The sequence below is a fragment of the Oryctolagus cuniculus genome, chromosome 11 (assembly GCF_964237555.1).
Source record: "Oryctolagus cuniculus chromosome 11, mOryCun1.1, whole genome shotgun sequence".
Taxonomy (NCBI): domain Eukaryota; kingdom Metazoa; phylum Chordata; class Mammalia; order Lagomorpha; family Leporidae; genus Oryctolagus; species Oryctolagus cuniculus.
The window spans coordinates 13648495-13661093 of NC_091442.1; the positions used below are offsets into that span (position 1 = coordinate 13648495).

Here is a 12599-nt window from a genome sequence, read left to right on the forward strand (position 1 = left end):
GGAAGGAAATTACACTGAAGTTTGGTTTATGCAACACTGTGTTTCATAAAAGATAAAAGAAAATCTAAAGAGATTCCATAGAAGGACACCAGGTAGATTTCCCTGTGATGTCAGACCCCAGCACCAAGTTTTGTTAGGGAGAAAAATGTAATTTGCATATTTCCAAAAGCAAGATAGGGACTTCTACCCAACTTCAGATTAGAAGTAATTAAATTGCAATATAATGACATTGTTAAAGGCCACCTTCAAGAGGAGAACCCAATAGAACCTTCTTTTATTTTTATTTTTATTTTTATTTATTTGACAGGTAGAATTACAGACAGTGAGAGAGAGACAGAGAGAAAGGTCTTCCATCTGATGGTTCACCCCCCAAATGGCTGCAACGGAAGGAGCTGTGCTGATCCAAAGCCAGGAGCCAGGTGCTTCTCCTGGTCTCCCATGGGGTGCAGGGCCCAAGCACCTGGGCCATCCTTCACTGCCCTCCTGGGCCACAGCAGAGAGCTGGGCTGGAAGAAGAGCAACCGGGACCAGAACCAGCGCCCGTATGCCTTCCAAGTGATGAATGTGCTCAGGGTCAGAAATCGTTGGAAGTATGGAAAGACATTTTCAAAGATAATATCCACTAAGTGTCATTACAGATCAGCAACTGAAGTCAATTTTGGTCAATCAAGAACATCAAGTTTGAATCCTAATTAAGCAAAATGTGACCCCCCCCCCACCTGTAAGTTCTTTTCTACTCATTATTAGACTTGTGTTACCATGATCAATATTCTGTTACTATTTTTAAGTGTTAATAAATTTTTGGGAAAAGCTTTTTTCATGTCTTCTTATGTAAGTGCCTGTATAATATCCTTGCTTTTGTCTCTTGGATTGCAAAGCATAAAATGTTTGCTATTCTGCCTTTTGTGTAGAAGGTTTGCTGAATCCTGCTTTTGTGTTTGTGCTTTTTTCAGTAAACATCAAGTTTCCAATATTTATCCATGTTTCTTTGAGTAGTTCTGGATCATTTACTTCCATTTCTTTTTTTTTTTTTTTAAGATTTATTTATTTGAAAGGCAGAGTTACAGAGGCAGAGGCAGAGGGAGAGAGGGAGATCTTCCATCTACTGGTTCACTCCCTAAATGGCTGCAATGGCCAGAGCTGCGCTGATCTGAAGCCAGGAGCCAGGAGCTTCTTTCAGGTCTCCCACATGTGTGAAGGGGCACAAGGACTTAGGCCATCTTCTGCTGCTTTCCCAGGCCATACCAGGGAGCTGGATTGGAAGTGGAGTAGCCAGGACTTGCATGGTGCCCATAAGGGATGCTGGCACTGCAGGTGGTGGCTTTACCCACTACGCTACAGCGTTGGCCCCTACTTCCATTTTTAAATCATCATTCTTGAGTGGGTATATTACAATTGTTTATTTATTCGTCTGTTGATGAACATTTCCCTTTTTGACTTAATTTGTTTGCCAATGGTTTATCTCTATTGTTAAGTTTTCAAAATATTAGCTTTTAGTTTTGTCTATCTGCTCTTTTTTCTTTTCTTAAAAAAAAAAAAAAATCCACTGTTGAGGCCAGTGCTGTGGCATAGTAGGCTAAGCACCACCTGTGGTGCCGGCATCCCATATGGTGTATGTTTTCTTGTATCATCAGACGCTCAAGCAACTCTGTGAGTTCACATCCTCTCATGATTTCTTCCTGTTTAAACAAAAATACAAGCAAAACCAAAACAGATCTGTGTTACAGGTTTCGAAACGTCTCCATGGGCTAGTATAGGTTACACACGTCTTAGGGTAAGCTTAGAGGATGCCTTCTTTTACAATGTTTCCCTTGTTCCATTGATTAATTTCTTACTTCTTCCTTCACTGAAAACTTAGTAATTGCCTATTAGGTGCCAACCATTGCAAAGGTTCAGTGGGAATACCAAATGAGCAACACAAGATTTCTGCTTTAGAATTACTCCCAAGGATACTCTCCGTCCTTTCCTGGAAATCAGCCACGCCTTATCTCTGGTAGGCTCCATTGACCTCTGGTTCCAGTGTCTGTAAATGGTGGAGGGTGGGATTGGTGCTAACTGTATAAAACCGGATGTTGTGATGGAGATTTTAAGGTCCAGGGGTACAAAGGTCTGGTTTGGGTGATGTGTGTATGTAAGATGGTTGAGACCTGGGTGACCATCACATCTGTTTTCAAAACCTGCCATGCCATTTGATAACAATTTGGGCTGGTCATTTACGTCTACTGGGTTTGGTATCTTAGGGTTATTTTAATTTTAAGTTGTATCAATATTTGTTAATTGCTTCATGAAGCACCTGGCAAATGATAATTGTTCAGTAGGTAGTAGCTCTTGTTTTCTCTCTGGGCTTCTGATTTTCTAACTGCAAAATGAGTAAATGCTCCTGAGATCCAATCCAACTATTAAATCCTTTAATTCCTCTTCCCAGCACAAGCCTGGGTTTGTTCCTGATCAATTCTGAGGTATTAGAATCTTTCCTTTTCCTCCCCCAAAAGACCCAGGACAGGCTGGATTTCTTACTTTTTTTTGTATTCTTCAACACAGGCTAAGTCACATTCTATTTTAAGCTGGAAGTTGTTAAGGTTGCCGTCACAGCCAGAGTACACAAAAAATTCACATCTTTTGGAAGTTCTGTTGTAGAAATATCTAAAATGCATCTCATAGCAGCTCCCATGTTGCACATCCAATCTGCAGGGGTCTGCACGAGAAGTTACCATTGCATTAGGGGAGTTGGTTAGGACTGAGAAGGAAGGCTTATCTTCATGGAACCTGAAAGACTCCTCACTTCAGTCTGGAAACATCCCTAAAGTTAAGGTCCCTGCAAGACATCTGATTTTTCTCTTGGAATTAGAGTCGTTAGGCAAGGTTGCCCTTGTACAAGGTAAGTTGATTACCCTCCAGGTTGTGGTCCTGGGCAGTAACTTGGAGAAGGAGAGAGCCGTGAAGTGGGGGTTCTATTGCTAGCTTGTGCAAAGGGGTGAGGCTCCCCACATTTTGTGTCTTACAGCTTACAAAAGTGCAGTTGGCTCCTCCACATAAGCATCTTCCTTGCTTTTTAAACTGCCCACAGGGGATGCAGAATCTGTACTCCTCAGGTCTCCTACAATCACTCTACTGCCTGTATCTCAGGAGTCAGGTGACTGTGCCTACGCTCTTTCAAAGCAGGACATATACCAAGAAGCATCGCCATGAAGCTGATGCTCTTTCACCCCACATCCTGTCAGCTTTTCCCATCTTGCCTTCATGGAGGCAAATTCTGTTTTTATTGGTGAGACTTGAGTAGTATGTGGTTGGAACAGCCACAGTCATGGTTGTACTGGCGACCTAGCGAACAGATGTTTCCCACCCTACTCAAGCAGCTAGTCTGGAATTTACTCTCTGGTAAAACTTACTCTCTTGAGTGCAGTTACATGCATAATTTTCTTTTGTACTCACAGAAATTCATGTGTCTACACATGTAGACACTGAGGCTAAGAGACAATAGGTGATTGAGGCGGCGCCGCGGCTCACTAGGCTAATCCTCCGCCTTGCGGCGCTGGCGTACCAGGTTCTAGTCCCAGTCGGGGCGCCGGATTCTGTCCCGGTTGCCCCTCTTCTGGGCCAGCACTCTGCTATGGCCCAGGAGTGCAGTGGAGGATGGCCCAAGTCCTTGGGCCCTGCACCCCATGGGAGACCAGGAGAAGCACCTGGCTCCTGCCATTGGATCAGTGCAGTGTGCTGGCCACAGTGTGCCAGCCGTGGCGGCCATTGAAGGGCGAACCAACGGCAAGGGAAGACCTTTCTCTCTGTCTCTCTCTCTCACTGTCCACTCTGCCTGTCAAAAAAAAAAAAAAAAAAAAAAAAAAAAAAAAGAAGAGAGACAATAGATGATTGAGTGACTTCTTCACGGGCACACATGTGCTAAGTGGCACAGCTGGAGTTTGGAGGATTTGATTCATGGTGTAGACTGTGCCGCTTCTTCCCACACTGGAAGCACTGAGCCTGTACACGCTGCCTAAGGAAGAAAGTCCCATTGCCTTTCACATTTATATTATGAGCTTCTCAACAGAGAAACAAGTGTTTTCTATGTGCTCAGAGCCCAGATACGGAAAATGAGTCCGTTTGCTCAGTCTACAATCATGTTCTCTCTCATCCCAGTACATAGTCTTGAAAAGTCTTAGATCTTTGAAATTTACCACAAAACTCCTAGTTCAGAATACTAGGGATGGGCATTTGGTGTGGTGGTTAAGCACCACTGGGATGCCCACAGTCCGTATCAGAGTGCTTGGATTTGAGTGTTGCTCTGCTCCTGATTCCAGCTTTCTGTTAATGCATGCCGTTGGAGGCAACAGGTGATAGTTCAGGAAGCTGAGACCCTGCCTCCCACGTGGGAGACCTGGACTGAATTCCTGGACCCCAGTTTTGGCCTGACTCTGCCCTGGTTGTTGTAACATTTTTGGGGAGTGAACCAGTAGATAAGAGGTCTATCTGTCTTTGTGTCTCTCTGCCTTAAAAATTTTTATAAAATATTCCTAGTATTTTCAACTATACAAAAGATCCTGTTTACCTGGAAAAGACTTATCTGTATCAGATCTAATTTTTTCAACATCACACATACAGAGGACCTCCGGTGTCAGTAATTCCCTCAGTCAATACCCTAAGGGTCCACGAGTATGGATACGGGGGTGATCCAGGTCCACCCAGATGACGCAATCATTTCCAACATGTTCTCTCGCAATCATAAGTGATCTTTGCATTTAGTTTCTGCCTTAGCTTCATACCTTTGAGTTCTCCACATATGCTCTCAAGAATTGCTTTAATACCGCCCAACGACGGGGCAGTCAGTGAGCAGAAGATGAAGATCCCTAGCAGGCATTCCTGCGCAGCAAGCTTCATGATGCAGCAGGCAGCAGGTAGGAGAGTCTTGGTACCAACTGCTGTTATATTTTGGGCTTGATACTTGAGAGGGCTGAGCCCACCTACCCCTAGGGCCAGGACTGGGCATTACTAGGCATGGAGTTGAACACTGACTGCTTGGGTACCCAGGCATGAAGGTGAAGGTCCCAAACTGATTAGACCCCTGATAGTGAGTCCCATGTTCATCTAGAAAATGTAGAAACTTAATAAGTCAAAGTTTCTGCATACGTTTAACCATGGAGGCTAGAACCAACAGAGCAAGGAATTAACAAAATAGTCGCTTCCTTTCCCTTCTCTCGCCTTCCATTGCAAAGAAACTGATCTTGGTACATCAAGAAGAATGGCACAAGCTTAACAATAATAGTAACAGGGTTAACTGTAACTCCTATAAGAGTTTCTTCAGGCCAGGAGGAATTTTAAGCAATTTGCATATACTAACTCACTCAATTCTAACATGTACCCCTGAGGTAGGTACTTTCATGATAATTACTTGCAGATGAAAAAACTGGCAGAGGTTTAGTTGTATGTACAAAGTTGCTCACAATGGAGACAAGATTTGAATTTGGAGTTTATGTTCTTAGTCACTACACTACCATCTAGGAAAATGGGGACAGCTGGATTCCGTTTTGCTTGAAAAGTTTTAAAATTTTGATTCACACTAAAAAATTTATTTATTTATTTGAAAGGCAGAGTTACAGAGAGAGAAGGAGAGACAGAGAGAGAGAGGTCTTCCATCTATTGGTTCACTCCCCAGTGGCCTCAGCAGCTCTGGCTGCGTCCTGCTGAAGGCTGAAGCCTGGAACTCCGTCCTGGTCTCTCATGTGGGTGGCAGCATCTCCCCTGCTTTCTCAGGCCTCAGCAGGGGGCTGGATAGGGAGTGGGGCAGCTGAGACTTGCACTGGTGTTCACTTGGGGTACAGCAGCTCAGCCCACTCTGCCACAATGCTGGCTCCTTGACTCACATTTATACCTTAAACCATGTGATGTTGATTTTTTTCTTTTGTAAAACAATTTTCCAAATGTCCCAGACCATCCACTGATAAGCTCCTCTTTTATTCAGTCCTGTAACAACTTTGCCTGTGGTATGTGAGATTGTTTCTGAGCCACTCCACTGCATATCCCTGCTCCAGGGCCATGTGTCATCTCTTTAATTATCTATCATCTTAGGAGTTTGCATTTTTAAATCAATTTTAGAGTGTCAAGTTCTTTAAAAACTGTATCCAGATATTTATTTGAATTGCATTGCATCTACAGAGCAATTTGAGAATAACATTCTTACAATAGAATCTTTGGTATATAGTTTTCTATTTTTGGTCCTCATTAATATCTGTCAAAAAAGCTTTGTGATATTTTTCATGCAAGTGGTATAATATTGCTTATATTTTAATATTACTGTAACTGGTATCCCTAAATATTATATTTCTCTTTGTATATTCCTGATATAGAAGAAAGCAATTCATGTTCTGTACTAATTTTATATCCAGCCACACTCCTATACTCTTATTATTTCCAATAATTTATGTGTGATCCCATTTGCCTTTTATGTAGTCATTTATCATCTGTAACTCATGACCATTTTGTGTTTTTTTTTTTTTTTTTTTTTTTTTTTTTTTTTTTTTTTTTTTGACAGGCAGAGTTAGACAGTGAGAGAGAGACAGAGAGAAAGGTCTTCCTTCCGTTGGTTCATTCCCCAAATGACCACTATGGCCGGCGCTGTGCCGATCCGAAGCCAGGAGCCGGGTGCTTCCTCCCGGTCTCCCATGCAGATGCAGGGACCCAAGCACTTGGGCCATCCTCCACTGCCTTCCCAGTCCACAGCAGAGAGCTGGACTGGAAGAGGAGCAACCAGGACAGAACCAGCGCCCCAACAGGACTAGAACCTGGTGTGCCAGTGCCGCAGGCGGAGGATTAGCCAAGTGAGCCATGGCGCCGGCCTATTTTGTGTGTGTGTGTGTGTGTGTGTGTTTTTTTTTTTTTTTTTTCCAGTCATGAATGCTTTAAATCTGTTTTCTAACTTATCTCTGTAGCTGGGACCTCAAGTATATTGTAGAATAGAGACAAAGCAGTGGACATCCCTACACTTCTTGTTGACTTAAAATGAATACCTCTAATGCTTTTTTAAAAAAGATTTATTAATTTGAAAGATAGAGTTACAAAGAGTTAGACAGAGAGAGGTCTTCCATGCACTGGTTCACTCCCCATATGGCCACAACTGCCAGAGCCGTGCTGATCTGAAGCCAGGAGCCTGGAGCTTCATCCAGGTCTCCCATGTGGGTGCAGGGACCCAAGCACTTGGGCCATCCTGCACTGCTTTCCAAGGTGCATTAGGAGAGAGCTGGATCAGAAGTGGAGCAGCCGGGACTTAAATCTGCACCCATATGGGATGCCAGCACTGAAGGCAGCGGCTTTACCTGATACGTCACTGCTCCAGCCCCAAATGTAACAATTTCTAACAATTTCCCATATTCACCTTAAATGTAGACATTACACACACACATATATATTATTTTTCTTTAAGACAGATGTTAATATCACAAAGTGAGGGACTCATGATAATGATAGCATGATGAAAGAAGGTATATTACCATTTACATGGTATGTTTCAGTGAGGTAATATTTTTAACTTATATCACATGATATGGCATCCACACAATTTTTGTTCTCTCTTTATATATGTTAACTTCCACAAATAAGGGAAACCATGTTTGCCTTGTTGCAGATGTCAGGATTTCATTCTTTCTTATGGCTGAGTGATGTTTCTCCCACGTTGTCTTTATCCAGTCATCAGTGGATGGCCAGCCAGGTTGGCCCCATACCCTTGCTGATGTGACCTGAGCTGCTGCAAACATGGGAGTGCAGGGAACGCGGTCACGTGCCGGTCCGTCTCCTCTGCATGTGCTCCCAGGAGCAGGGTAGCTCGGTTGTGGCGGATCTATTTTTATGCTGTTTTTATCAAGGTTGTACCAACTGGCAGTCGCACCAGCCGTGCTAAGTGCTCTCTCTGAGGCATATGAACCGCGTGAGTTCCGAATGGCGCGCCTCTCTGGGTTGCTGGACTCTGCTGTTACGCGGGACTTGATGCTCTTGAAGGTCCTGTGTTGTAGCCTCATTTCTTCCCCCATTGTTTGGAAGGCTTTTTGCTGTTTTGTAATGATGATTGATCCTTACAGCCAACAGAACAATGCCTATTCATTTTGTCTATTTGTCCAAGGAAATATAGAGTCCTAAATGGCCAACTGGAAGCCTTATCCCATAACCCGGGTAACCATTTTCATGATGTTTGGTGAAGGTGTTCCACTTGGAATGCTAATAAAACCAAACTGATTGATCATATGGTTATAGGTAGTGAATGTTCTTAGCTCATTAGAAGAAAGATCTGTGTTAAGACAGATGGGGTATTGGGACCAGCGCTGTGGCACAGTGAAGCCTGAAGTGCCAGCATCCCTATATGGGCGTCAGTTCTAGTTCCAGATGTTCCTCTTCTGATCCAGCTCTCTGCTGTGGCCTGGGAAAGCAGTAGAGGATGGCCCAAGTCCTTGGGCCCCTGCACCTATGTGGGAAACCTGGAGGAAACTCCTGACTCCTGGCTTTGGATCGGCGCAGCTCCGGCCATTGCGGCCATCTGGGGAGTGAACCAGCAGATGGAAGACCTCTCTTTCTGTCTCTACCTCTCTCTGTAACTCTTTCAGATAAGTAAAAAAAATCTTCAGAAAAAAAAAAGATGGAGTATACTAGGAGTTTTGGGCTAATGGGCCTTGGGAAGATACTTGGTGTATCCTCTTCAAGGCAAATCCGTGCCAAAGCACGTACCAAAAGGACAATTCTCTCTTCCAGGCGGCAGCACTCCCTAATGAAGTGAGGTGGTATTCTTTCTTTCTTTTTTTTTTTTTTCTTTGACAGGCAGAGTTAGACAGTGAGAGAGAGACAGAGAGAAAGGTCTTCCCTTTCCGTTGGTTCACCCCAAAATGGCCGCTATGACTGGACTGGAAGAGGAGCAACCAGGACAGAATCCGGTGCCCGGATGGGGACTAGAACCCGGTGTGCCGGCGCTGCTGGTGGAGGATTAGCCTAGTGAGCCACGGCGCCGGCTGTGAGGTATTCTCATGTAACTCCTTCTCTCCCTGGCAGCACACTCAGTGACTCCAGAGCTTGCAGCTCTCTTGCTGAAATTCTTTCTAGAAGTCCCCTCTAGGTGTCTCTATTTCCTCGCATCTTTGACCTTCCTGATTCTGGAAGAGAAGACGTTTGCCACTGCTCCTCTTCCTCTGGATAAGTCTCCACGATTACTGGTCTCAGGGACACATCTCGATCTCCTCCCAGCACTCTTCCGCGTGCTGCTTGGACAGCAACATGGCGGGGGCCTTGCACTAATTCAGTTCTGGTGTCCTGAGCACGGGGCAGGGATGGCATCCAGCCCTTTGGCCGAGGACCTCACTCCCTTGTGAATGGCTGAGCCTCCTAAAACCCTTGCATGATTTTATGGAGGGGAACAAGCACTCTGTCACCATGGCATCCCTTCCATAAGGCATCTCCGTGAGTACCCCTACTGGAAACAAAACACGAACATTTTCTTAGACTGGAGGTAAGTGATGGCTGTTGCACCACTCCGGCCACTGCTGAACACTCCTGGAGTGTATTCCATACTTCTCTTTCAAACAGATGGGCATTCATTGAAGATTGTTTCTAGCTTTGACGTCTCCGCAAGAATCTGAGACATTTCACAGCAGTCACACATAGATGCTTTATACCCAGGGCATGTCATTCTTCACCCAATGGTGTCCTATTGCTGAATATTAAAATGGTTTCATGGGGCTGGTGTTGTGGTGCAGTGGGTTAAGCCACTGCCTGTGATACTAGCATCCCATATGAGTACTTATTCTGAGTCCCAGCTGCTCCACTTTGTACCCAGCTCTCTGCTAATGCACCTGGGAAAGAAGCAAAGGTGGACCAAGTACTTGGGCCCGTGTCACACACATGGGAGACCCAGATGGAGTTCCAGGCCCTGGCTTTGGCCTGACCCAGCCGCAGCACTGAGGCCATTTGGGGAGTGAACCAGCAGGTAGAGGATCTCTTAGTCTCTCTGTCTCTCCCTCTCTCTCTGTAACTCTGCCTTTCAGATAAAATAAAATAAATCTTAAAAAAATATTTGAGGGGTCGGCACTGTGGCACAGTGGGTTAATGCCCTGGCCTGAAGTGCCGGCATCCTGTATGGGCACTGGTTCAAGACCTGGCTGCTCTACTTCCAATCCAGTTCTCTGCTATGGCCTGGGATAGCAGTGGAAGATGGCCCAAGTGCTTGGGCCCCTGCACTTGCATGGGAGACCTGGAGGAAGCTCCTGGCTCCAGGTTTCAGATTGGCATAGCTCCAGCCATTGTGGCCAGTTGGGGAGTGAACCATTGGATGGAAGATGTCTCTCTCTTTCTCTCTCTCTCTCTCCCTTTCTTCCTCCCTCCCTGCCTGCCTGCCTCTCATCTCTCTGTGTAACTCTGACTTTCAAAAAATAAATCTTAAAAAATATTTTAAAAATTTTATATTCAAAAATAATACTGGTGAACATGATTATCCATATAATTATTTCATCAGCATACTCTCTCAGTGTGATCTTTGCTTGATGTGATGCCCACAGGTCCTGCAGGTCCAATCCCCACCAGACCCTCCAGGAGCATGGCCCATTCCTGTCCCTTCTGTTGGAAAATCCATATGGTGAGTGCCTACAAAATAGGAGATTCCCATTTTCCCAGTCTCTCTCTTTTTAAATATTGTATTTATTTACTTGAGAGGTAGAATTATACAGAGACAGAGAGAGAGAAACAGAAAGAAAAGTCTTCCATCTGCTGGTTCACTCCCCAAATGGCCACAATGGCCGGAGCTGGGCTGATCTGAAGCCAGGAACCAGGAGTTTCTTCTGGGTCTCCCACGTGGGTGCAGGGGCCCAAGGACTTGGGCCATCTTCTATTGCTTTCCCAGGCCACAGCAGAGAGCTGGATGGGAAGAGGAACAGCTGGGACACAAACGGGAGCCCATATGGGATGCCGGCACTGCAGGCGGGGCTTAGCCTATTATGCCACAATGCTGGCCCCTCCCCCAATTTCTTTACTCCTTGTTCATTCCTTAAGTAGTTTCTGTATTATACTCTTTTTTTTTTTTTTTTAAATATTTATTTATTTGAAAGAGTTACAGAGAAAGAAAAGGAGAGGCAGAGAGAGAGAGAGGTCTTCCATCTGCTGGTCCCAATTGGCCGCAATGACTGAAGCTGTGCTGATCCGAAGCCAGGAGCCAGGAGCTTCTTCCCAGTCTCCCATGTGGGTGCACAGGCCTAAGGACTTGGGCCATCTTCTTCTGCTTTCCCAGGCCATAGCAGAGAGCTGGATCAGAAGTGGAGCTGCTGGGCCTTGAACTGGTGCCCATATGGGATGTCAGCACTATAGGCAGCAGCTTTTCCTGCTATGCCATAGCGCTGGCCCCCTGTATTATACTCTTGTATTATCTCTATAGTACAAGTTTCAAACATATTCTTCATACATATATATATATATGAATTTTATTTCTTTCACAAATAATTGGACCTAAACGCTAATAGAGTGTGTATATATATATATATATATGAAATTTCTATAGTATTAAACCCTTGTGAAGTTCTCTGTAGGGGCCAGTGTTATATAGTGGGTTAAGCCCCCACTTGTGATACTAGTGTCCCATATCAGAGTGCTGGTTCAAGTTCCACCTGCTCTGCTTCTGACCCAGATTCCTGCTAATGTGCTTGCGAAGGGAGTGGAAGATGGGCCACGTACTCGGGCCCCTGCACCTTGGTGGGGGACAAGGCTGGAGTTCTCTGGCTTCTGGTTTTGGCCTGGCCTACCATTTGGGAGTGAACCAGCAGATGGAAGAGTCTCTCTCTCTCTCTCTTTCCCTCTCTCTCACCCCCCTTTCAAATAACTGAATAAATAAATAAATAAATCTTTTTAAAAATCTATGCAATCATGGTCTTTGATTAGCCGTCATTAGCTTGCGGCGCTACTTTGTATGAGAGTGTCTGTGTGATGGAAGTGTTCTGTGTTCGTGATGTGTAACAGCAGCTGTCGGCAGCAGCATGTGGTTATTGAACATAGGAAATGACTAGGAAGACCGAGGAGCCAATTGGATATTTTATTTTTAAAATTTTAAAAAAGATTAATTTATTTGAAAGGTAGCAAGAGAGAGAGAGAGAGAGAGAGAGAGAGAGAGAGAAACCTTGTATCTGTGGTTCACTCCCTAAATGGCTTCAACAGCCAGGTCTGAGCCAGGTTGAGGCCAGGAAGGCAGGGTTCCAAGCAGTTGGGTCATCCTCCACTGCTTTCCCAGGCATGTTAGCAGGAAGCGAGGTCAGCATGAACAGCCTGGATTCAAGTCAGCACTCCAATATGGGATGCCGGCATTGCAAAAGGCAACTTAACCGGCTGCTCCATGGTGCTGGCCTCTGAGTATTTTATTTTATTGTAATTAACACAACTTTACATTTAAATAGCTTCTTGTGACTGGTGCCTCCAGTATAGGACAGATCAAGCTCGGATTATCAAGACGGTGACAGCTGCAGTTTGAGTGGCTAAGCTACGTGAGAGGTCTGCCTTACCCAGGTCAGTTTGAACCACAGCTGGTCAGTAAAGGGTCCTGCAGATTTTTCTGGCCAGTACTTCCTGCTCTGGGTCAGGGGTCACCAGGACGTCTT

General features: G+C 44.9%; 2 protein-coding genes across 2 annotated transcripts in view; one reads left to right on the forward strand and one right to left on the reverse strand.

The window, feature by feature from the left end:
* The window catches only part of WFDC3 (WAP four-disulfide core domain 3), a 54640-nt gene extending 42167 nt beyond the window's left edge, over positions 1–12473 (forward strand). Inside the window, 2 exon segments of the mRNA XM_070051777.1 lie at positions 10521–10597; positions 12399–12473. Of these exon segments, the coding sequence (XP_069907878.1) occupies positions 10521–10597; positions 12399–12458 (137 nt within the window). The 3' untranslated portion in view covers positions 12459–12473.
* LOC127490933 (kunitz-type protease inhibitor 4-like) lies at positions 2514–4872 on the reverse strand. Its single transcript, XM_051844931.2, has 2 exons — positions 4758–4872; positions 2514–2695 (listed from the first exon to the last, which is right to left on the reverse strand). The coding sequence occupies exons 1-2, from the start codon at positions 4870–4872 to the stop codon at positions 2514–2516; spliced, it is 297 nt and encodes a 98-aa protein (XP_051700891.1).
* Positions 12474–12599: the final 126 nt, after the last annotated feature.

Coding starts and splice junctions, on each gene's coding strand:
- LOC127490933 (XM_051844931.2), bottom strand. CDS start 4,872: ATGAAGCTTGCTGCGCAGGAATGCCTGCTAGGGATCTTCATCTTCTGC. Junction 2,696..4,757: donor CATATGTGGAGAACTCAAAG/GTATGAAGCTAA, acceptor CTTCTCGTGCAG/ACCCCTGCAGATTGGATGTG.